Source organism: Periplaneta americana, chromosome 4, assembly GCF_040183065.1.
Source record: "Periplaneta americana isolate PAMFEO1 chromosome 4, P.americana_PAMFEO1_priV1, whole genome shotgun sequence".
Lineage (NCBI taxonomy): Eukaryota > Metazoa > Arthropoda > Insecta > Blattodea > Blattidae > Periplaneta > Periplaneta americana.
The window spans coordinates 203414045-203441745 of NC_091120.1; the positions used below are offsets into that span (position 1 = coordinate 203414045).

The following is a 27701-nucleotide window of genomic DNA, read 5'->3' on the forward strand; positions in this document are numbered from 1 at the left end:
TAAATCCCGAAAAGACAAAGTATATGATTATGTCTCGTGACGAGAATATTGTACGAAATGGAAATATAAAAATTGGAAATTTATCTTTTGAAGACGTGGGAAAATTCAGATACCTGGGAGCAACAGTAACAAATACAAATGACACTCGGGAGGAAATTAAACACAGAATAAATATGGGAAATGCCTGTTATTATTCGGTTGAGAAACTTTTATCATCCAGTTTGCTGTCAAAAAATCTTAAATTTAGAATTTATAAAACAGTTATATTGCCGGTTGTTCTTTATGATTGTGAAACTTGGACTCTCATTTTGAGAGAGGAACATAGGTTAAGGGTGTTTGAGAATAAGGTGCTTAGGAAAATATTTGACGCTAAGAGGGATGAAGTTACAGGAGAATGGAGAAAGTTACACAACGCAGAACTGCACGCATTGCATTCTTCACCTGACATAATTAGGAACATCAAATCCAGACGTTTGAGATGGGCAGGTCATGTACCACGTATGGGCGAATCCAGAATTGCATATAGAGTGTCAGTTGGAAGGCTTGAAGGAAAAATACCTTTGGGGAGGCCGAGACGTAGATGGGAGGATAATATTAAAAATGAATTTGAGGGAGGTGGGATATGATGATAGAGACTGGATTAATCTTGCTCAGGATAGGGACCAGTGGCGGGCTTATGTGAGGGCGGCGATGAACCTCCGGGTTCCTTAAAAGCCAGTAAGTAAATAATAATAATAATAATAATAATAATAATATTATTATTATTATTATTATTATTATTATTATTATTATTATTATTATTATTATTATTATTATTATTATAAGGGACCATCCGTATTAGAAGAGAACATAATTTAAAATAAACCTAATTCATACTCTAACCCTGTCATTATAATATAACTTAAAAAAAACGGAAGCTAAAACCTACATGTGTGGTTTATCACCTCTCAATTTCTGTCAATTAAATTTCATGTCAACTTAATTAATAATACGCTCTTGTTACAGTACCAGTTTCACAGTATGTGTTACTTCAAATTTATCAATATTAGGACCATGTTTATTAGATTTTTCTCGTTTTCATTAATTCTATTTTCTCTCAAAATATTCGACTTAAAAAATCACTGCCTGGAATCACGTTACGAAATGCCCGCTGGTTCGAGTCCTCATGGGGCAGGAATTTCCTCATGAAATTTCTGTCAGTATATGGGACCGATGCCCACCCAGATCGTGAAGAATGCAGGGAGCTGCGATTGGTAGTGAAATCCTGTTACGAAAACGAGCTATAACGGGTTGGGGATAATCGTGCTGGCCACGCAATACCTCTATTTTGATTGGATGATTGTTCACCTCTGTTGAGGCAAATGAACGTGAGATCGGTCTTGGCCCTTCATGGGATGTCGCGACACAGATTTAATTTTAATTTTTGTGAGTACTTACAGCTAGATTTAAAGGTTTACTATGTAGGAAATAGAGAAAAAAATAGACTACGGTCACTTTTTAGGCATGTAGCTAGTGAAAAACTGGTATATTTTAAATACGCATATAAGTGCACTAGGCAGATAGAAACCAGAGAATAGTACATTATGCAACGAGCCTATAATGGTAGTAATTAAGACGCGAGTATGTTTATGAAAAGAAATTATTCATAAGTATTCATGTTATTCTTATTATCTGACTGGGGAGCGGAACTGACCTTGTGCAATATCTCGCAAATTGTGAGATGTGCGCAGACGCGAAAGTATTGATTTTTTTCCGAGACACAAATGTCATTGACCTTGATATAATCTAGAGAGTAAAATAAACATTAATCTTGATATAACCTTGAAATTGATTTAGACATTGAAAAACGAGATGACAAATTGAATTTATTTGAATATTATTTACAATTAACGCTAATTATTATAGTGACAGAACATAACCTTCTGCGACAGTATTGGATTTTCAGCCTCCGTGACGTTCCGCTAGTTGTCTTTCGATTACATATCCGAGAATAATCGATACTTGCGCTTTCGTATTGCTACAGTGGTGTTTTCTGATTGGTAGAAAACCTGAACTTTAATGAATAGGTATATTTTAATGAGGTCCATTAAAGTGCTGCTACCAGGTGTATAATTACTGCATTTCGGCATGGTCCGGCATAAAATATATTTTGTCTGAAATCTGCTGTCTATTGAGTAGAAAGTTCAGAAAAAAGCTAATTGTCGGAATCTTGCATTGTAGGGTGGCGCAGTGACGGGATGATGATGGAGGAGGATGCGGCAGGAGAGGATGACAACCAGGGCTCGCCTGAACTGCAGCATCACTCACACCAGCCCCTGTTATCCGAGCAACGAAATCAGCTAGGCTGCGCTTCGAAAGCGGACAACAAACCACAAGACTGCTCAGAGACGGCGCGTGACCAACGAAACGAGGCATCGCTGTGTTCATTGTTGACCGACAGCGAGTTCCCCAGTGTTACCACCACAACGGAAGACTTCAGTCTGGCCGACGAAGGGAAGCTGGTGGACGTGGATGATCTGAACCAGCGCTGCCAACTCAACTTCGGTTACGATGCCGATGATGACCGCTACGGCTTCCTGGACTCGGACAACGACTGCCTTCCGTGGTGCCTTCTTGACGACCCTGATGACAGGGTTCTAACTCCCACGCCGTCCAAGGGACCAAAGCATATGGACAATAGCGCACCTGGAGAATTACATCACAACAACAGTGAATTATTAGTGAGTTCAGATTTTAGTGTTACATCACCAGAAACAGCGGAGAAACATTTTTACAGTGCACAAGCCACAGAAGAAGTGAATCAGCAGTCTAGGGTAGAATCGAGACATTCTCACAGTCCAGAATCCACTGCAGAACTCAGAAAATCTCATAGTCCAGAACTAAGGAAATCTCACAGTCCAGAACCCACTGTAGAACTGAGACAATCTAAGAATCCAGAACCCATTGCAAAACTGAGAGAATCTCACAGTTCAGAACCCACTGCAGAACTGAGAGAATCTCACAGTACAGAACCCACTGTAGAACTGAGACAATCTCACAGTATAGAACCCACTATAGAACTGAGACAATCTCACGGTACAGAACCTACTGTAGAACTGAGACAATCTCACAGTTCAGAACCCACTGCAGAACTGAGACAATCTCACAGTACAGAACCCGCTATAGAACTGAGACAATCTTACATTCCAGAACCCACTGCAGAACTGAGACAATCTCACAGTCCAGAACCCACTGAAGAACTGAGACATTCTTATGCTCCTGAACTCACTACAGAACTGAGACATTCTCAAAGTCCACAACGCACATCAGAACTAAGTAATTTTATAAGTCCTCAGCTCAATGTAGATTTGAGACATTCTCACGACTTAGAATCCACTTCTGAACCGAGCCATCCTCATAGTCCCAATCTCAAAGCAGGACTGAGACAGTTCCACGTCCCAGAACATACAACAGAACTAAGATATTCTCACAGTCCTGACGTTATTGAAGAACTGCGGCATTCTCACAGTCCAGAACCTACTGCAGAACTCAGACATTCTTTCTGTTCAGAACCAACTACAGAACGGAGACATTTTGACAGTTCAAATCCTGTTGTAAAACTAGATGGCTCACAAAGCCAAAACGTTAGAGGGGGTGATAGTGCGGAAGAGTGTTGTAATTCAGTCAGTGACGGATCTCAACATCAAGCTAATGGCATTCCTCAGATCACCGTACATTCCAGTCTTTGCTGTAGTCCTCAAGTGAACGACTCTGAGAGCCCCTGTGCAGACGTGCCTCTGAGATCCAGACTGCAGTCAATTCCGGAGGTGAGCTGCGCTGACTCTCCAGGACTGAATCTGCCGCGCTCCAGTCGCAGAGGCAGGCCGCGATCTGCAGGGGCGTTGTGTTGTAGTTCTTCAGATAGACTGCAAGCGACCTTGCCTGATAGATCACAGTCCCCTAGTTACTTAACATTCCCCGATGCCACTGCCGTCGATAGATCTCAGTCTCCTGACGAACTGGTTTTTTCTGATAGACTGCAAGTGAATAGTACATGTCGTAGATCGCAATCTCCCAATGGCTTGAACTTTGCTGATAGGCTGCAGGTTATTTTGCCCGATAGATCGGAATTTCCTGGAAGGCAGGCAGCCCAGTCTGCGGACGAGTTGCACCATGGCGATAGACTGCAAGTGCCAGTGCTGGACAGACCGCTGTCGGCCGACGAACTGGGGCACGGCGAAGCGGCTCTGTCTAGCAGACCGCGATCCGCAGACCTCAGCGCTGATGGGGCGAGGACCACCGCAAGCCTGAGACATTGCGGCAACTCTCAAGGTGCAGATAACGCCACATCGAGCAACGGGGAGTCCAGGTGAGTGTTACGATTTGCATGTTGGCTTTATTGCTGTAGATAGACTGTATGTACAGGGTCATCACTTTATTTTTACCAACATTTTTAACATTAACCTGGCTATACTCGGAAACACTGTTGCCCCCTTCCATTACAGGAGTTTGATGTTACTAGTGCAATATGTAAACAAATCATTTTACTAGGTATAGGAGGAGAGAAAAGTAGTGTATCCATTTATGTTGTAGGGAAATACGATATTACCATTTTCAGTTTGATCATCACTTTTACGAAATTTATCAAAATACAGTAGAGTAGTAACATTTATTTTTTTCAAAACTCAACTTTTCAGGCGGCTATGTTCGTTATGTAATGTCTGCTTTATTTAGCATATTAATTATTGATGTTAACATACAATATAGAGAGTGCATTTAAATTGAGGGGGTCAAAAGTAAAGGGCTGTAAGTGCACTTAAGTTACTTTTGAGAAAATGGAGTTTAAATATTTAAGCTTTCGTAAAATCGGTGAAATTTTTATTTAAATTTTAATGTGTGATGCGGTTAAACTATCCCTTTGCCACTAAAATTTTAGATACTTTTGCTTACACTGGATGCACTTGACTCATGTTATTACAAATGTCACTAACATTCCTTTGCTTCTAGCAACCTCAATTGAAAAAAAGCTAATCTGAATTTTTAAACAAGTTGCTGAAAATGGTTGCTCTTCATTACAATGCAGGCTTCAATGCAGTACGCATATTATTAAAAACATTTTGAAGCATATTCTCTGAAATTGAATTTATCGTTTCTTGAATATAATTTTTAGTACGATATTATTAATATAGGTTCTTTCTTCTATAGAAAACGCAATCATATTTATGAAACACACTATACACTGCAGTGTTTACTTCACTACTTGAAGACTTCGAGTGCAACAGCGGCCGTAAGTTTGTGTGTCTGACGGGAGCAAGGACATTAGTGAAGGGGTCGGAGTGAAGTACATTCAGAAATGCAGGTACAATAAAAATGCAAGTAAAAATAAAATGATGTCCCTGTACTTTAGTCTACATCAGAGTTAACATTACTGTAGTGCAGTGATGTCAAAGCAAGCGCATTTTTCTGACCTTGACGTCGTACGCGGGCAGCAAGCGCTAAGTATGGAAAGAGGAAGGGTTGTGTATATTCATAAGCAACCTGTTGAATTAAGAAAACAGTGGTGCACAAACTTCAAACGGAACGTGAAATTTTATGTCGTTATTTTTATATGGCTTCTTTCTGTTTAATATTATCTATACTTACTTACTTACTTACTTATTGGCTTTTAAGGAACCCGGAGGTTCATTGCCGCCCTCACATAAGCCCGCCATTGATCCCTATCCTGAGCAAGATTAATCCAGTCTCCATCGTCATATCCCACTTCCCTCAAATCCATTTTAATATTATCTTCCCATCTACGTCTCGGCCTCCCCAAAGGTCTTTTTCCCGCCGGCCTCCCAACTAACACTATATGCATTTCTGGATTCGCCCATACGTGCTACATGCCCTGCCCATTCAAGCGTCTGGATTTAATGTTCCTAATTATGTCAGGTGAAGAATATATTATTTATATTGTCTGTAAAACAAAAGTACTAACACTGATTTCTTAATATTGCACTTGTGTTTTAAATCTTAATAACATAATAGAGAGTTAAGAAGGAATATTCACTTAAATTCCATAGTAGTATAATATTATACTGTATTAAGTGGATGAAACACATCATTCATAAAGAAAGTGATATTCCAAAGAAAGAGATTGAGTATGACATGATAAGTTGGAATTCATATTGATGGTATCTTTAGCCTTACAAAAGAAATCTATAAACTAATCAAAACAATATTACAGTACAAAGCAAAGTTACCTAGGTACTGTATCTGTTTTAAGTGTAACTAATATTACATAACAAAACCCTTATCGCATTATGCTTTTAAGGTGATATTTGTGAGCAACTTCCTATCATCACAATATTAAATTATTTTCTCGAAATCTGCTGAAGCTATAGAGCTGACATTTTTACAACACATGGGCACGTATCTTTTGCTTATGATGTAACAGTAGTTGCTTTGTTAATTCATTTCCTTACAAACAATTTCCATGAGAATATTTTCAAAACTTTCAGTACACTATCTTCAGTAATACGTATATACGGTATATTAGATTTACGAAAACATTCTGTAAGGCTGCTAAATAAATAGGCCTGTACCTGAAAATTTCACTTTTCTATACGAAAAGTTGAGAAAATATTTCTTTTGAATAAAAAAAATCAAACTTGTGAAAAATGAGCATTAAAATTAAAACTTACATTCTTATAATGCACTTATACTTCTCAGACAAATCTAAAAATTAACACGGATACAGTTTTAATAAGTTCTCTTCCCTTTATCTATTGAATCAGTGCTGGCCATCCCTGAATATAGCTCGACCAAGCGGCATATACCACCTCTTTCGTCTGTCTCTTTCCTTTCCGCTGTAAAGCGCTCAGGCTCTCCTGAGCTCTAAAGCGCGCGCTTGCTCCTGTGGGCATCAATTGACATGCCTGCTGTAGTGTATAGAATGTGTGCATTGCCATGGTATCCACACAACTTTCAGTCTATATACAGATTGTACGTATTCCTGTGACACCCATAAAGATTTCTATTGACATTACTTCTAGTCTATATACAGATTGTACGTATTCCTGTGACACCCATAAAGATTTCTATTGACATTACTTCTAGTCTATATACAGATTGTACGTATTCCTGTGACACCCATAAAGATTTCTATTGACATTACTTCTAGTCTATATACAGATTGTACGTATTCCTGTGACACCCATAAAGATTTCTATTGACATTACTTCTAGTCTATATACAGATTGTACGTATTCCTGTGACACCCATAAAGATTTCTATTGACATTACTTCTAGTCTATATACAGATTGCACGTATTCCTGTGACACCCATAAAGATTTCTATTGACATTACTTCTATATACAGATTGTACATATTCCCGTGGTATCCATAAAGATTTCTATTGACATTCCTTCTATATACGGCTGTATGGATTCCCGTGGGACCCATAAAGATTTCTATTGACATTACTTCTAGTCTATATACAGATTGCACGTATTCCTGTGACACCCATAAAGATTTCTATTGACATTACTTCTAGTCTATATACAGATTGCACGTATTCCTGTGACACCCATAAAGATTTCTATTGACATTACTTCTAGTCTATATACAGATTGCACGTATTCCTGTGACACCCATAAAGATTTCTATTGACATTACTTCTAGTCTATATACAGATTGCACGTATTCCTGTGACACCCATAAAGATTTCTATTGACATTACTTCTAGTCTATATACAGATTGCACGTATTCCTGTGACACCCATAAAGATTTCTATTGACATTACTTCTAGTCTATATACAGATTGCACGTATTCCTGTGACACCCATAAAGATTTCTATTGACATTACTTCTAGTCTATATACAGATTGCACGTATTCCTGTGACACCCATAAAGATTTCTATTGATATTCCTTCTACATACAGATTGTACGTATTCCCGTGGTACCCATAAAGATTTCTATTGACATTACTTCTATATACGGCTGTATGGATTCCCGTGGGACCCATAAAGATTTCTATTGACATTACTTCTAGTCTATATACAGATTGTACGTATTCCTGTGACACCCATAAAGATTTCTATTGATATTTCTTCTATATACAGATTGTACGTATTCCTATGGAACCTGTAAAGATTTCTATTGACATTCCTTCTATACACAGGCTGTACGTATTCTAGTGACACCTACAAAGATTTCTATTGACATTACTTCTGTATACAGGCTGTACGTATTCTCGTGGTACATATAAAGATTCTTATTGGCATTACTTCTGTATGCAGCTTCACGTATTCTCGTGGCACCCATAAAGATTTCCACATGCAGGCTGTACGTGTTGCCATGGCACCTTTACAGATTAGAGTTGACTTCAGTTTGTACGTTTTCATGTTGTACGCGCTGTCAGGCTGGTTCTCTGCGTGTTCCGCGGTGTAGTGAGACACGCCCCGCCGCGCCGAGTGCCGTGAACTCGGAAGCTGCCGTCAGCCGCTGGCACGGGTCGCAGCTGCTCGCTTCCTGCCGCCCGTCCGCTGCGGCTCGCTGCCTCCTTTGTTCCGGGCATCGTAACTGTGTCGTCCGAATCTCCAAAGTTCATCCGATTAACGACCGGATGGATATACAAGAACGAGTGTGCCGGAGCTGACACATACTTTCTCATTATACCTGAATTGTTTCGCGACAATTAATCATGTTCCCTTATGACATTTCAGTCCATATTTTTATATTCTCGAGCTGTTATTCGAAGGACATAAGTATAGATGAGGAGGCGAGACCTGGCATGTGAGCTCTGTGATTGGGGAAAGAAGGAGCTATCAGAAAGAGAATCTACGACACCAGTGGCGTATGCAGAATTTTGTCAAGGAGGGGGTCATTATAAAAATTGTTTACAATTTACATATCGGTATTTTAAATTTCATGTATCATCATCATCATCATCAGGTCCACACCTGTGGAGTAACGGTCAGTGCGTCTGGCCGCGAAACCAGGTGGCCCGGGTTCGAATCCCGGTCGGGACAAGTTACCTGGTTGAGGTTTTTTCCGGGGTTTTCCCTCAATCCAATACAAGCAAATGCTGGGTAACTTTCGGTGCTGGACCCCGGACTCATTTCATCGGCATTATTACCTTCATTTCATTCACACGCTAAATAACCTAGATGTTGATACAGCGTCGTAAAAATAACCCAATAAAAATCATCATCATCGGGTCGCCCTGTGAAGAGATGGCGGGAAATCCTTGTAGACCTGAACAGTCCTTCTAGGACTATCACCTGTTAGGAAGATGATGATGATGATTATTATTATTATTATTATTATTATTATTATTATTAAACATGAACTGTCAAATGAACAAACCATTAAACGAACTTTTCACAATAAAGTCAAAACTCAACCTAACGAACGGGTGAATACCACTCTTAAAAAGGCTTTAAAATCGACAATGCACAATATTTAACACCTGCACTGCAGAACTGTCGAGACAATCCTTTCAATATATTTCAAAACCAGTTAAATTTCATATTGTGTCAGCTTCATTTTATTACAAGGTTGCTACTAGGCAGTAGGTCTCTCTATAATAAAGACAGCATTGTTATAATTCGAACGTGCCGCAGCACCAAGCACAGGGATTATATTGAAGGAGGGGTAGGAAGTCTATATTTATGTCGATGTAGATTTTGTTACTCTGACAGTGAAAGCTTAGAGAAGGGAAAACGATTATGGATTAAAAAATATATTAAAATCTCAATATGCAATGTTTTTAAAGAGTTTAAGGAGGGGTTCAAACCCTGTAACCTACGCCCCTGACCGACACGGAAATTCATCTCAGACTAAAACCTATCTTCCGCCCATCTCAAACGTCTGGATTTAATGTTCCTAATTATGTCAGGTGAAGAATACAATGCGTGCAGTTCTGTGTTTAACTTTATCCCTCTTAGCCCCAAATATTTTCCTAAGAACCTTATTCTCAAACACCCTTAATCTCTGTCCCTCTCTCAATGACTTTCATACTCCATCGGCAAGTCTATCGTGCTATCAAAAAGGAGTGCGTTATATGGCAGTAAAAATTTTTAATAGCCTCCCTATCGATATAAAAAATGAAACTCAAAACATAAAATTATTTAGGGCCAAATTAAAGAAGTACCTAATTTCTCACGCCTTCTATTCTGTAGGTGAATTCATGACACTCAATAACGCTTCATGAAATTGATACTAAAAACTTTGTGTTGTACTAGTAGACTATATTGTAAACCATTTCTGTATATATTCCAAGTAGACTGTGACTATAAATTAAGATTTTATAACAGTATTAAGTTTTTTTGACTTGTTCCATATTCTAGCTGTAAGCAATGTATGAATACCATGGAATGTTTACAATACAATACAATACAAAAGTGAGAGTCCAAGTTTCACAACCATACAGAACAACCGGTAATATAACTGTTTTATAAATTCTAACTTTCAGATTTTTTGACAGCAGACTGGATGATAAAAGCTTCTCAACCGAATAATAAGAAGCATTTCCCATATTTATTCTGTGTTTAATTTCCTCCCGACTGTCATTTATATTTGTTACTGTTGCTCCAAGATATTTGGATTTTTCCACCTTTTCGAAGGATAAATCTCTAATTTTTATATTTCCAATTCGTAGAATATTCTGGTCACAAGACATAATCATATACTTTGTCTTTTCGGGGTTTACTTCCAAACCTATTTCTTTACTTGCTTCAAGTAAAATTTCCGTGTTTTCCCTAATCGTTTGTGGATTTTCTCCTAACATATTCACGTCATCCGCATAGACAAGAAGTTGATGTAACCCGTTCAATTCCAAACGTTCTCTGTTATTCTGAAAAAACTACAACTACTACTACTACTACTACTACTACTACTACTACTACTACTACTACTACTAATAATAATAATAATAATAATAATAATAATAATAATAATAATAATAATAATAATTCATTATTTAGCTTACAATGGCAACAATGATACAGCAACGGTCCCTACGTCACTAAAGTTTGTACACCCCCGAGCGGAAGTGTCTTGCTGGTGACTCGCATGGGCAGTGAACCCGACGAGCGGTTGTTCCAGCTGTCAAGATCCTTCGAGCCCATGTAGGGGTTCGGGGTTTGAGTCTTTTAATATATCTGATGCACAAAGATAGTGAGCATGGGTCGAAATTCTAGAAAACTCATTTTATCTCGAGTGACTTTCATTCTAAAGCCAGCTTGTCACGTGGTTTAAATAGCCTGCAGTGCAGAAGCATCATTGAAGAAGGAACATGTCAGGTCCAGATACATATGTGCAAAATGGTCTTTGTTCGTTCTTCATTCCTTTGCTTTATTTTCTTTGTTTGTCGCCGCGCTGCTTTCTCTCTCTCTCTTTCTTTCTTTCTTTCTTTCTTTCTTTCTTTTATTTACATTTCTTTGCAATTTCTTTATTTCCTCATTTCTTTCTGTATTGTTTTTTCCTGCCTTGCATCCATTATTTTTTTTTCTCATATAATTTTAGTACTAGTCTGTCTGTGTACAGCGATTTCTACTAAACTATTGGACGGATTTTGTTCATATTCAGTATCTACGAGTCAATTTATCAGGGAATGATGTACATGAAATATAATAATTTTAGTACTAGTCTGTCTGTGTACAGCGATTTCTACTAAACTATTGGATGGATTTTGTTCATATTCAGTATCTACGAGTCAATTTATCAGGGAATGATGTACATGAAATATAATAATTTTAGTACTAGTCTGTCTGTGTACAGCGATTTCTACTAAACTATTGGACGGATTTTGTTCATATTCAGTATCTACGAGTCAATTTATCAGGGAATGATGTACATGAAATATAATAATTTTAGTACTAGTCTGTCTGTGTACAGCGATTTCTACTAAACTATTGGACGGATTTTGTTCATATTCAGTATCTACGAGTCAATTTATCAGGGAATGATGTACATGAAATATAATAATTTTAGTACTAGTCTGTCTGTGTACAGCGACTTCTACTAAACTATTGGACGGATTTTGTTCATATTCAGTACCTACGAGTCAATTTATCAGGGAATGATGTACATGAAATATAATAATTTTAGTACTAGTCTGTCTGTGTACAGCGATTTCTACTAAACTATTGGACGGATTTTGTTCATATTCAGTACCTACGAGTCAATTTATTAGGGAATGATGTACATGGAATATAATAATTTTAGTACTAGTCTGTCTGTGTACAGAGATTTCTACTAAACTATTGGACGGATTTTGTTCATATTCAGTACCTACGAGTCAATTTATCAGGGAATGATGTACATGAAATATAATAATTTTAGTACTAGTCTGTCTGTGGACAGCGATTTCTACTAAACTATTGGACGGATTTTGTTCATATTCAGTATCTACGAGTCAATTTATCAGGGAATGATGTACATGAAATATAATAATTTTAGTACTAGTCTGTCTGTGGACAGCGATTTCTACTAAACTATTGGACGGATTTTGTTCATATTCAGTATCTACGAGTCAATTTATCAGGGAATGATGTACATGAAGTATAATAATTTTAGTACTAGTCTGTCTGTGTACAGCGATTTCTACTAAACTATTGGGCGGATTTTGTTCATATTCAGTACCTACGAGTCAATTTATTAGGGAATGATGTACATGAAATATAATAATTTTAGTACTATTCTGTCTGTGTACAGAGATTTCTACTGAATTATTAAAGGGATTTTGTTCAATTTCTCAGGGAATGATAAACATGCACTCCATAGAGACATGTTTATGATCGGAAACGAAAACATAGGCAGCTGATGTTTATGAAATTATAATTGCTTTCTGAATCAGCGTTATGTTAACTTCCACGACACTCCTAAATGACACATCAGTGTTTGTGTGTATAGTTACAGTACAATTTTTTTAGTTATGTCTGCTTTTATCGCTTGTGGTGAGAGAGAAGACTGCAGTCCCACAGGCAGGCAATTCCGAGAACCAGTTGCCAACTGTCACATACAAGCAACTGTACAAAACATTCGGGTGATGATTAATCTTAAATGGGACTTTTGTAAAAAATTATTTGATTTTTTAAGTAGGTTATTTCACGACGCTTTATCAACATCTTACATTATTTAGCGTCTGAATTAGATGAAGGTGATAAATGCCGGTGAAATGAGTCTGGGGTCCAGCACCGAAAGTTACTCAGCATTTGTTCATATTGGGTTGAGAGAAAACTTCGGAAAAGACCTCAACCAGGTAACTTTCCCCGACAGGGAATCGAACCCGGGCCACCTGGTTTCGCGGCCAGACGCGCTAACCGTTACTCCACAAAAATTATTTGATGAAAACTTAATTTTTATGTGTTATTATGTGAATATTTTAAAATGTGTGCTTTTATGTGAAATAAAATTTACAATATATGCTCAGGTGACCTTGTCCGAAACATAAAATACGATTACGAGTTTCTATTACAGTGCAAATAAAATATTTATTTACTTAATGCCGATGCCGATGAATTTATTATCATAGCCTTTTTTATTGTGAATTTTATTTAATATTCGTATTTCTTTTCTTTCTTTATTATTATTTTATTACATTCCATTTTGTTATTTTCTACCATACGTTTTAACCATTTGTACTAAATGAATTGCTTTCACTATATTCCAATGTTTATTTCTTTCTTTTGTCTAATATTGTATTATTTTCATGTTGTTTAGTGTCTATTTCATTATGCTATTATTATTATTATTTTTTTTTTTTTTTGGTAATATATTAGTAGGCCTATTCTGTTCTTTAACTTTTTGTTAAATTTTAACTGCTTATATACTTTGTGACCTGATAGAGAGTAAGTGAAGGCCCTATGGCCTTAACGCTGCCAGTATAAATAAAGAATTATTATTATTATTATTATTATTATTATTATTATTATTATTATTATTATTATTATTAATGCTAGCCCTAGTGATGAGTGGAACAGCATTTTTTCAGAGTCTGAATCTGTAGGTGAATTGAATCAAAGTGTAGCCCATATTATTGAACACATTGCACAAGCAACAATTTTAAAAGTGGGGAGTATAAGGACAGAAATTGAAAGAAATATCAAAATTTTGTTTCAAACTCCAAACATTCTTACAATGCCAACCATGCTCACAATAAGAATCAAGAACAGCGTAGCGTTTCACACAATGATAGGGACTCTATGAATCTTGTGTCATTTGTTTTTTGTGTAGTAATTAAATGTGTAAATATAAATGATACTCGGGAGGAAATTAAACACAGAATAAATATGGGAAATGCCTGTTATTATTCGGTTGAGAAGCTTTTATCATCCAGTCTGCTGTCAAAAAATCTGAAAGTTAGAATTTATAAAACGGTTATATTGCCGGTTGTTCTTTATGGTTGTGAAACTTGGACTCTCACTTTGAGAGAGGACCATAGGTTAAGGGTGTTTGAGAATAAGGTGCTTAGGAAAATATTTGGGGCTAAGAGGGATGAAGTTACAGGAGAATGGAGAAAGTTACACAACGCAGAACTGGACGCATTGTATTCTTCACCTGACATAATTAAGAACATTAAATCCAGACGTTTGAGATGGGCAGGGCATGTAGCACGTATGGGCGAATCCTGAAATGCATTTAGAATGTTAGTTGGGAGCAGTGGCGGCTGATTGACTGAGGCAAGTGAGGCCTGGCCTCAGTCACTTGGCTTAACTGAAATCAAATTTTGTGTTTTTATATAATGTATTAGTTATTTGAATGAAGCATATATCGCTGTAGAAGCATTTGAAAACTTTGATGTATATAGACCTGTTTTGCAGTAAAATTTGTTCCTGAGGCCGGGATCGCTCGTGCCGCGTCTGGCTTGTGATGTATAGACCTGTTTTGCAGTGAAATTTGTTCCTAAGGCCAGAATCGTTCGTGCCGGGTCAGGCTTAATGCATTTCATGTCCTTTCGCGGGCTTTGAGTTTGCGCTTAAAACGTTGTAGCTGAGGCACAATTCGGCTGGCCTGGTCAGGTTTCATTCCTCCCATCCATGGGCCGGCCTCAAGGGTAGAGTGGGGTGGGAATAGCAGTGGTGACTTGTCTTCCTAACTAGGCCATAAATAACAAAATTCCAGCTCTTTGGCAGGCAGAGACCCACTCGATTCTCTCCCCTTATGTCTCAGTTTATGACATAAGCGAGGGTGTTCTACTATTGTACTTCGTAGTACAGTAGTGAATCTGGGCCAATGTTGTTATGTATTTCGGGAAAATATAAACAGAAACAAATGAGAGAAATAATGCTGGTGCAATTAATTCATTGTTAGAGTGTCCTTTTTCGAGAAGAAATAATACTAAAAGAAAGGAAATTTTAAATAAAGAGAGAGACTACCGAGATACCTACGACATCGCTGATAATTTTTCTGACACATAATCTTAAAACGCGAGTTTCTATTGCATCCTGGTATGGACAACATAAATGGTTAAGTGGTAATGTGATGCAAAATAAACTTCTCTTGGCCTTGTTTGTTGCTTTCAAAAGGAAAAAAATAAAAAGAAAAGAAAGAAAGGGGGATTTCAACACAATATGGGATGCTTCATCACACTGAAACAATCACTGAAACTCAGAGCATAACAGCTTATTTGGTGAGTGAAATTATTATTTTTCATTGATAGTAATAAGAATAGACTAATAATAATAATAATAATAATAATAATAATAATAATAATAATAATAATGATATCTATACTAATAATAAATCTGTAGCCGAAATTTTTCTGGTAATTTTCGATTTTCCAAAAATAATTGGTCCTAACTTATATAATTAACCACCCTGAAATCGAAAATCGCTTTTTTGAAATTTTTGTTTGTATGTCTGTCTGTCTGTCTGTCTGTATGTTTGTTACCTTTTCACGCGATAATGGCTGAACCGATTTCGATGAAAATTGGAATATAAAATTAAGTTCGTTGTAACTTAGATTATAGGCTATATGGCATTCAAAATACGTTATTTAAAAGGGGGGTTATAAGGGGGTCTGAATTAAATAAATCGAAATATCTCGCTTATTATTGATTTTTGTGAAATATGTTACATAACAAAAGTTTCTTTAAAAATGATTTCTGATAAGTTTTATTCTATGAAAAATTTTGATAGGACTGATATTTAATGAGATAAATGAGTTTTAAAATTAAAATAACTGCCATCTAAGGCGGTATATTGAACTAAAAAACAAATGACTTCGTTTATAAGGGGCCTTGGACACAACAATCGAAAGCAATGAAACATAGCCTACAGACAATGTTTCTGTGTTTGTATGAAGCTAAATTAACCGATTTGTATAAATAATTATTATTTCATCATTTGAAAGTGTAGTTTCTCTGGATGGACATAATGCTATCATGTTATTACAGTAACTTTTGAGTGAATTGAGGACAGGTAAGATTAAAATAGCTTCTTATGCACAGAAAACTTGATAGGTTATTCTGTATATTCATTTCCTGTATTTCTTATAATAATGTTTATGAACATATTCATTTTTATCTCAGAGAATTAACGAACAACGAGAGTGTATTGATTTAGTATGCAGTAATAGTACGTTAGCTTAGCAATCCATTATTTTATAATTCAAATTTTAACTATGCTCAATTGAATCGTGTTAAAATACAAAAAAACAAATATGCAATAAATGCAATGCAAAAAAATTGGGTAATGAGCCAAGCAGATTATGTTGCGCTGTTGTAAAAGTTGTTCTTCCTGAGATTCAAGAGCTCCCACAACAAATTAAAAACTTTCTAATTCGAGTTCATCCGTTATCAACACGCTTTTTTTATAATATAATATAATATAATATAATATAAACATAATAATAAATCTGTAGCCAAAATTTTTCTGTTAATTTTCGCTTTTCCAAAAATAATTGGTAATAAGAATTAAGAAACATGTTAAAGGAATTGTCATTGCACCAAATGAGTGGTCTCTGGATCAAGATGATCGCATTTTAATATTTTAAATACAATTTAAATTAAGTAACATATTAAACGATTTATCCTTCTATCAAACACGAATGTTCCCTGGATCAAATGTCCTATTTTAATTATGTAATTATTTTATATTTATTTCTAACAGGTGCAGCGGAGCGCACGGGTACGGCTAGTTAATAATATAATAACAATAATAATTAATATCCTAAACAAATATTTCCTATCGGAAACTAGTTGCACCTGGCCTCACCGAGGATTTCGATCACCGGCCGCTACTGGTTGGGAGGCCGGAGGGAAAAAGACCTTTGGGGAGACCGAGACGTAGATGGGAAGATAATATTAAAATGGATTTGATGGAGGTGGGTTATGATGATAGAGACTGGATTAATCTTGCTCAGGATAGGGACCGTTGGCGGGCTTATGTGAGGGCGGCAATGAACCTCCGGTTTCCTTAAAAGCCAGTAAGTAAGTAAGTAAGTAATTAATGTGTTGTGTTTGGTCTGCAGCGAGGACATAGACTGGAGCTGGCTGTCCGCGCTGGAGGCCGCCGCCAAGCCCGACGACCGCCCCCCCAGCGCCTGGCAGCGCGCCTCCATGCGCCGCGTGCGTCACTTCCGCCTCGCTGAGCCCGCCGGCACGCTGGCGCCCCTCGCCACCCCCGACACCGTGCTGGACATCCTGGGGGACACGGCGCGGCGGCCCCGCTCCGCCCCCGGGGGCGGCACGCGCGCCCCCCGCCGGGACTTCCCCCGCCGCTACAGCAGCTACAGCGCGCACATCCAGCAGAGCCTGCACGGCAGTGCTACCAACCTGACGCAGGCGGCCGAGCCGGTGGCCGTGGAGACGCCCAGCTCGGAGGACGACGACGAGGAGCCGTCCAGCAGCGAACCCAGGACCGACGCGGGCGACAGCGGCGAGGAGTCCGCCGCCAGCAACACCAGCTCCAGGTTAGCCGCCGTCCATTATCCGTGTTAACTTAAATTAAGTTCTTGGCGCGACAGCCCACGAAGGGCAAGGCCGACCAGCCGCTACTGGCTTTACGTCTCCGTGCCTTAGGAGAGGTGAACGATCATATTTTCAGCAAGAAATATACCGTAGCCACATGTCTCACCTATTTTGTGTGTTTAAACTTTTCTTCTTAGAGGAACCCTAACTTAATGTTTTAACACGATGATTTATTTTCTTATCAATCTTTAGAGGAACCCTAACTTAATGTTTTAACACGATGATTTATTTTCTTATCAATCTTTAGAGGAACCCTAACTTAATGTTTTAACACGATGATTTATTTTCTTATCAATCTTTAGAGGAACCCTAACTTAATGTTTTAACACGATGATTTATTTTCTTATCAATCTTTAGAGGAACCCTAACTTAATGTTTTAACACAATGATTTATTTTCTTATCATTCTTTTTTTTATTTTAGTAGGTTATTTTACGGCGCTTTATCAACATCTTAGGTTATTTAGCGTCTGAATGAGATGGAGGTGATAATGCCGGTGAAATGAGTCCGGGGTTCAACACCTAAAGTTACCCAGGTAACTTTCTCCGACCGGGAATCGAACCCGGGCCACCTGATTCCGCGGCTAGACGCGATAACCGTTACTCCACAGGTGTGAACTCTTATCAATCTTACCGACACTATTGTTATGTCATAAGCGTTTGTAACGTTTTTTTCGCTGTGAAAAAAGTTTTTATTTGAGTTGAATAGAAAACAGAAATTAATCAGTAATACAGGGTCCGATAGAATGATCTCCCCAGTTTGAATTGGCTGCCATACAGGTTTCTGGGTAGTTGCGCTTGAGTGGCATATATCTTTGAGCAGCTCAAGCCATGCTATTTCAGTTACCATCATGGCGTGGACAGCTGAACATCGTGCATTTTGTTGTTGAGCACTTTTAAAAAATGGTGACTGTGATTGCAACACTATGGCAATTTATGATAAGAAAACCTATTGATATGGGTGAGAAATATCAGACAAAAGGTTCGACTTTCAAACAGAAATCGTCCGGTAGATGTCGCAACGTTCGGCTCCCTAGAATATCGCAGCAGTGAGGCATGCTGTTACCACATCTCCACGACGTTCAGCCATTAAACATGCTCTGGCATTGGGAATATCTGATCAGAATGTCAGACGAATCTTACACCTAGACCTCAATGGAATGTTTTGTTTGTTGAGGCAGCCAGAAAAATGAAAACGAACTTGGTCATTATTGAGAACACCATCGCCTGGAACATTTTCCAATACGGTCTGCAAGCATCTTGGCGGTTGAGCCAATCACGTTGCCGAAGTTCCTGAACAACCTTAACTTTGTAGGGATTGAACTTCTGGTCCCCAGAAAACCTTCGAGAAATGCATCAGCGATCTCTCCACAATTTGCAATAATGCAGCGTTGCTTTTTTTTTTTTTTTTTTTTTTTTTTTTTTTAGGAAGAAGGACGCATGTCACTGTTTCAGGAGTGTATAGTTCGTGAGGGCAAGCATTTGGACGATATTATCTTTCAAACAAAGTGATGTCAAAATGGCAAACATTCTTCTGTAAGCTGGTGAAATAAAATTTTGAATAGGATCTATGTTACTCTTATTATTTATGTTTCTAATCGGGGAGAACATTCTGCCCACCCTGTATATTCTCTTATATTGTCTATGACTCTGCTAACGCTGGGGTAGTTTTTGTATTCCGCGTCTGAAGAAATTTGCTGGTTTGGAGTTGAAATCGTTGAACCAAGTTTGTAAAGCATCTTCGTTATCAAAGGAGTTCCCTTGAAGATTTTTGGATAGAGAAAGGAAGAGATGAAAATCTGAGAGCGCAATATCGAAAGAATTTTGGAGATGTGGAATCACCTCACAACCAAGCTTCATGTTAGCGGAGTACGAGCTTGCATTATCGTGTTGTAGCGGCACTTGATGCAGTCTTCGCGGTCCTTTTTCTTCAATTACAGCCTCAAAGCTGTCAGCAGTTATGATTACATCTCTTCGAAGCAACTCGTAGTACACGACGCCTTCTTTCTCCCACCAGATGCGTAACATCATCATCTGTGGATGGACACTAATTTTTGTACATAGTGTTCTGTGTTGAAACGACAGAAGTATTTTGTTGCACTGTTTTCTCCGACGGCATTCTCCCCGTACCGGCACAAATGAATCGAGCCGTCTCCACTGCCTTTGCTCCTCTATTGAACTCGAACGGAAGAATATGTCGGAAGTGTTCTTGTTTTCCACTTGACACTTCATCTTCTTTAGCCTACAAATAGCACAAACTTTCTTGAAATCCGAAAAATTCAAGGCGTATTTACAAGCACAACACTCCAAATAATAAATAACAAATGAGAAACGATAAACAATTCCCTAACAACGACGTGTTGCGATGAACAAAAACGCTACGAACTTATGCATGAACCTAGTAAGTAGATTAAACAAAACATTATCTGGTTTCCATAGAAATGAAAAAAAAGCAACATCACTGTTACACCATACATTAATTAGGCCTATAACCTAACACATTGTGCAACACTTTTTTTGCTACGGAGCAAAGCCCTGTCTTACTTGGACCACAGGCTTGCACAACTCATGTCATAAATCGGGGTACACCGGGGATCGAATCCAAGCCCACAGAATTATAAGTCTAGTGTTTTAGCCGCTAGACCACAGTGGCGGCTTTGTTCGATAAGTAATATTATTTAAAGTAGTAACAACACGCAAAGCCCTCCTAAAACATTAATTATTTAAGAAACAAAATTAACCTTTCACATTGCATAATACGATCATGCAACTTACAATTTGCAATAAAAAAAAACACGATCGTTCAAATATGTATTAAATATTACGTTTTTTCTTAGCGTAACATACATAAATAAAAGCTGTTGACTAGGTCTATTTTGTTTTTAACTTTTTATTGGATCTGTTGCATATTTCACTTACCTAACTTCAGTGCAATATACAGTTTGCCCGATAATTTAACTAAGCGAGGTGGGTCATGCGTTAAGCACGGGAGGTCCGCGGTTCAAATCCCCGAACCTTCCGACCTGACTGTGGTTTTGCCATGGTTTTCCACAATTACTCAGGCAAATGTCGGGTTGGAAATTTCATTGCCACTGTCCATTTCCCTTCCTCTTCCCTGTAGAAAAAGAATTTAGATTCCATATCTTTCATCTTCATGTCATTCCATGGGTATATTCGGTCTTGATGCATGTCTTCGTCCGCATCGTCTTTGGGCTCCGAGCATTTCGCAATATCTCTTGTCAGGATTCATTTCTTAAGAGCACTCCCGAGGGCGCTTCGATACCTTAAAAGGGCTGTCGGAATGGATCCTGTGTTGCTTGGTGACCTTGGCGGTGTGAACTTAAGGTAGGGGGCGCATTGGATGAGTAGGTGAGGAGTCTCATGTGGCCGGTGGGCTGGTACACCTCATTCTTATCCATTCCATAGTTCGAGGTGCACAATAGGCCACTGTCGAGCCGACGTGCTAAAGACTGTCCCTAACCCGTCCCTAGCCACTCAATACGCTGTGTAAGTGTAGTTTTAATACACCCTCACAGTGCAATTTCAAAACATTAAATTCTGCAGGAAAGGGGGGGGGAAATCATGTTAATATCTTGAAAACAAACGAATGACTGACATAAGAGGATGTGTAATTCTCTTCTTGTGAAGTTTGTATCCATGCCTTGACTTAAGATCTGTTTGCAGAAGAGTCAGAGAAAATTTTCTTTGTTATGTTATGAAATCTTATTTCGGGGGCGTATGCAAGGGGGGTTACCGGGTTTGAACCCCTTGAACTTAAAAAAAAAATGACATAGCTATTTAGAGTTGAGTTTTTTTATCCATTTCATTTTCCCTTCTCTAATTTTTCACTGTCAGACTAACAAAATCTACATCGACATAAGGCATAATCCTTCTTCAATATAATCCCTGTGCTTGAAGCTGCGACACGTTGGAATTATAACAATGCTATCTTTATTATAGAGAGACCTACCGCTTAGTACCGACCTTAATAAAATGAAGCTGGCACAGTATATGTAACTTGTTCTGCAGTACAGATGTTAAAAATTGTGCATTGTCGATTTTAAACTCATTTTAAGGGCGGCGTTTACCCATTCGTTAGCTTTAGTTCTGACTTTATTGTGAAACGTTCGTTTAACGTTTTGTGTATTTTGTGTATCGTTCCGGGTTCTTTGATAGGCCTATGTTTAAGCGACCGCAAAGATCAATTGAGGACGTAGCTGCAATAAGGGCCCATAGCCCCATAGTCCCTTTTTCCGGAGAATGCATAAATCGATTCTCCGTAGTTTCTTTGTTATACCCACAAAGTTTCGTTGAGAAATGTTGAACAGTAATGCTGATAAACCTGTTTATTTCAATATATTTTATATGCCCTGCACTGTTTGTAAAAATTTCAAGTCTATATATCTGAGAACAGCATTTTGGAGTATGGGGCCCTTATCGCAGCTACGTTCTGAGTTTACAATTTTTTTTAGCAATAAGTCGTGTAGTGATTCTCGTGAGGTTAGTGAAAATTTCTCGTTGGAAAATATTTCTTCGCAGCCGCAGTGTGACGATGTTGTCGCAAATGTTCTTCCCGGAACTAGTTTCACATCCCCCTGTGAAAACACAGCTGATGATGATGATAATATACATTACTGGCAAAAAAAATCGGACCGACTGAATAATCAGTCCCCGAAATGAGCCACTGCGCATTCACAAGATAGCGAGTAATCTATTGAAACTGTTGTAGTTTCGACTGCTGACGTAGCCCATTTCGAAAGCCATTAGAAAATGAGCTGCTAAAATTCCTGTTCTGGGAATAATAAGTTAATTAAGTAGTAAAATATCGCTGCAATCGAAAAATTATTGGGAATAAATTTGAATGAGGAACAAGAAAACGTTTCCTTCCCAGGCAGGATTCGAACTACGAAAGTCTTAGTTACCAGTCTATCGTGGCTCTGAAATCAGCTACAAGGGTCGGTCCGGTTTTTTTGGTCCGGGGCTCGTTGCCAAACTTCCAGAACGGCCCCGAGGTTCACTCAGCCTACTACAAAATTGAGTACCGGGTCTTTCCCTGGGGTAAAAGGCGGTCAGAGCGTCGGCAGACTCGCTGGGCTGCTGTTCCGGAGCTGCGTTGGATCCCCCTTTGGACTTTGGTTTCTTCCGAGGTTTTCCACAGCCGTGGGACTGAAGCCGGATGGTCTATGGCGAGTCCTTGGCATCAACACCTTTGATTTGATTACCTGGTTGGGTTTTTCCGAGGTTTCCCCCACCGAAAAGGCAAATGCCGGGTAATATTTTGGCGAATCCTCGGACCTCATTTTATCTCACTACATCTCGCCAAAATGTAAAAAAATTGTACAACATTGTAAAAATTGTAGAAAATTACTAAATTGTAAAACTATAAAAATTTGTAAAAATTGTAATTGTAATATTGTAAAATGTTGACATGTTCCACATCTTAAAGCTTCATTGCTCATGTAAGATCTATGGAATAAAATAAATGAATGAATGAATGAATGAGTGCCGACCACACCACCTCATTGTAGTGCCGAGGTCATGGAAAGCATGGGGCTCTACCTCCATGCCCCCCAATTGCCTTCATGGCATATTACGGGGATACCTTTACCTTTTACCTTTATACTGTACATTATTTTAAATAATAATAATAATAATAATAATAATAATAATAATAATAATAAAAGGTAAAGGTAAAGGTGTCCCCGTAACATGCCATGAAGGCACTTGGGGGGCATGGAGGTAGAGCCCCATGCTTTCCATGACCTCGGCACTAGAATGAGGTGGTGTGGTCGGCACCACGCTCTGACCGCCTTTTACCCCCGGGAAAGACCCGGTACTCAATTTTATAGAAGGTTGAGTGAACCTCGGGGCCGTTCTGAAAGTTTGGCAACGAGAAAAAAACCTGTTACCACCTATTATTATTATTATTATTATTATTATTATTATTATTATTATTATTATTATTAATAGCAGCAGTAGTAGTATACTTAATTTTAAATACCCATAATGTAAATTGTAAACAGTTTTAATAATTGCCCCCCCCTTACAAAATTCTGCGTAATTGTCTTTTTCGTTTATATTTTTGACATGCGAGGTTGCTGTTCAACACCATCTATATTTACAATTTTTTGTGCACAAAGGATCATTTTCAATAATAATAATAATAATAATAATAATAATAATAATAATAATAATAATAATAATAATAATAATAATAATATAAACGCGATGGTAACTGCATTCGCAGTACGTTATAGCGGTTTCCTTCATTTCTTTGTTGATAGAAGTCGGTCAGTAAATGAATCGGGTGGGCCGTGGCTGCGCCGTGGAGTTCCTCTGGGAATAAGGTCAGGGTCTGCGTGCCACAGTACCCGTAATTCGGAATCGTGAACTGACCCGTGCCGTCGTTGACGAGCTCGCAAAAGCGGTGCGGTACAAAGCGTAGACCACTCACTCTCCCAAGCCTTTGTCGGACTCTTTTGTTTGGCTTCCTACTGCGGAATATGCAATGTATCATTTATTCTTTAAATAGATTCTACGTTCCTTAGCTATGTACGAAAGGTAGCCTACATGATTTGACCAGGAATGTCTTTTGTTACAGAAAACCGTATAGTTTTTATTGTTCTTTTAGTGAGACATCTGAAAACGGATGTCGCGATATAACAGTACACCTTCATGCAGGGCCCTTGTACTACTACTACTACTACTACTACTACTACTACTACTACTACTACGAATGAATGGTACAGAGGTACTTTACTTTCTAATAATAATAATAATAATAATAATAATAATAATAATAATAATAATAATAATAATAATATATTCTGTGGTTAAGAGAAGTGAATGCCTTTGTCCTAATTCATTAAATTTACGTCGAAAGAGGGTAATTTATTCTGTAAAGGAGAAATTCTTTCCCTTGTTACATCTTTAATACATCACCGATCAACTGTTTCATAACCATGGAAACCTTTCCTGCTTGTTCTGTAAACTGTGAATAAATGAAGGCGTCCGGATTTAGCGTCTGTGGAAGAAGCCGTGAATCATTGATGAATGCAAAAGGCTGACCGTCACATGAGACGGGAGACAGCGAGTTCAACGCCGAGGTTGTGTAAACGCCCTCTTACGTTGAGATTTTTCATCCGAAATACATCTCACTGAAATAGTGTGTCATTTGTTTATTTGCGTAAGAACGGAACTTGCGCTTGCTGAAAGTAACATCCTGGGCGAACCTCTGAAACTCCGTCACTGCGTTCTTTTACACCCCTGACGTCACGAATGTTTCCCAACAGCCGCAAAAAAAAAAAAAAAAAAAAAAAAAACATTTCTGGAAGAACACGATCATGGCTGTATGAAAGGTGCGTCGGTTTTCGCATTATATCCATCCTATTATATTTTACTTATTCTTTTGTGTTCTTCTATATTTAGTGCTATGTCCGCCAGAGGCCTCCCGAAAATCTAACAAGACGTACGGAGACATGTACAATAGTGGCAAAAAAAACCGGATCGACCCTTATAGCTGATTTCAGAGCCTTGTTCACTCCAGAGCACGATAGACTGGTAACTAAGACTTTCGTCGTTCGAATCCTGCCTGGGAAGGAAATTTTTTTTTGTTCCTTATTCAAATTTATTTATTTATGTTAGGCATTACAATTAATTCAACAATAAACAAATATTACTTATAATTAATTAATTCGGAAATGCAAAAACATTAAAATATCTTGCTCGAGATTGTGGCAAAAAAAAAACCGGACAGACCCTTGTAGCTGATTTCAGAGCCTTGTTCACTCCAGAACACGATAGACTGGTAACTAAGACTTTCGTGGTTCGAATCCTGCCTGGGAAGGAAACTTTTTTTGTTCCTTATTCAAACTTATTCCCAATACTTATCGATTACAGCGATATTTTACTACTTAATTAACATATTATTCCCAGAACATGAACTTTACCAGCGATATTTTACTACTTAATTAACATATTATTCCCAGAACATGAACTTTACCAGCGATATTTTACTACTTAATTAACTCATTATTCCCAGAACATGAATTTTACCAGCGATATTTTACTACTTAATTAACATATTATTCCCAGAACATGAACTTTACCAGCGATATTTTACTACTTAATTAACTCATTATTCCCAGAACATGAATTTTACCAGCGATATTTTACTACTTAATTAACATATTATTCCCAGAACATGAACTTTACCAGCGATATTTTACTACTTAATTAACTCATTATTCCCAGAACATGAATTTTACCAGCGATATTTTACTACTTAATTAACATATTATTCCCAGAACATGAACTTTACCAGCGATATTTTACTACTTAATTAACTCATTATTCCCAGAACATGAATTTTACCAGCGATATTTTACTACTTAATTAACATATTATTCCCAGAACATGAACTTTACCAGCGATATTTTACTACTTAATTAACATATTATTCCCAGAACATGAACTTTACCAGCGATATTTTACTACTTAATTAACATATTATTCCCAGAACATGAACTTTACCAGCGATATTTTACTACTTAATTAACTCATTATTCCCAGAACATGAATTTTACCAGCGATATTTTACTACTTAATTAACATATTATTCCCAGAACATGAACTTTACCAGCGATATTTTACTACTTAATTAACTCATTATTCCCAGAACATGAATTTTACCAGCGATATTTTACTACTTAATTAACATATTATTCCCAGAACATGAACTTTACCAGCGATATTTTACTACTTAATTAACTCATTATTCCCAGAACATGAATTTTACCAGCGATATTTTACTACTTAATTAACATATTATTCCCAGAACATGAACTTTACCAGCGATATTTTACTACTTAATTAACTCATTATTCCCAGAACATGAATTTTACCAGCGATATTTTACTACTTAATTAACTCATTATTCCCAGAACATGAATTTTACCAGCGATATTTTACTACTTAATTAACATATTATTCCCAGAACATGAACTTTACCAGCGATATTTTACTACTTAATTAACTCATTATTCCCAGAACATGAATTTTACCAGCGATATTTTACTACTTAATTAACTTATTATTCCCAGAACATGAATTTTACCAGAAATCGATAATTATTGGAAATAAATTTGAATAAGGAACAAAGAAAGTTTCTTTTCCAGGCAGGATTCGAACCACGAAAGTCTTAGTTACCAGTCTATCGTGCTCTGGAGTGGACAAGATTCTAAATTAATTATAAATAATATTTGTTTATTGTTGAATTAATTGTAATGCCTAACACATAATATTGTCCCGTGGTACTAAATTGTTCAGTCCAGGAAGATAGCTGTTCCAAAAGATATGTTCACAGTCTAGTACATACAGTCGCGAAGCTCAATACTTAGTAAATATGCAAACATTAAATTGTTGCTCACCACTAGGATCGCTAATATCGCCTCATTACAGGCAATGTAAAATAGTATCGTCATAGTCTATTGTTTCTAGCACCCTCAAAACTCAAGCTTCGTGACTGTATATAGTACATTGTGATATGTCCTCCTTTCGCAGCCTCCCCTAAAGTTGTAATAAGTTCTGCAAATTGATAGCTAACACCACTTTAAAGCACAGAGAAATCTTAAGTCAGAAACTTTATGACAAACTGAAATGTTGGCATTTCAATTGTTATTGCTGAACGAACCCACGTGTTGCAGCACCTCCAGCAAGTCATTGTGTTCATTCCGGGATACCGCAGTGATAAGGGAGTTGGGAA

At 37.7% G+C, this 27701-nt stretch overlaps 1 protein-coding gene across 1 annotated transcript in view; it reads left to right on the forward strand.

Moving 5' to 3' along the window:
* Window positions 1-27701, forward strand: part of bdg (sodium-dependent transporter bedraggled) — a 182446-nt gene that overhangs the window by 76442 nt on the left and 78303 nt on the right. The window contains exons 2-3 of the mRNA XM_069824801.1: window positions 2221-4348; window positions 17442-17882. Of these exons, the coding sequence (XP_069680902.1) occupies window positions 2238-4348; window positions 17442-17882 (2552 nt within the window). The 5' untranslated portion in view covers window positions 2221-2237. The remainder of the gene's footprint in view (window positions 1-2220; window positions 4349-17441; window positions 17883-27701) is intronic.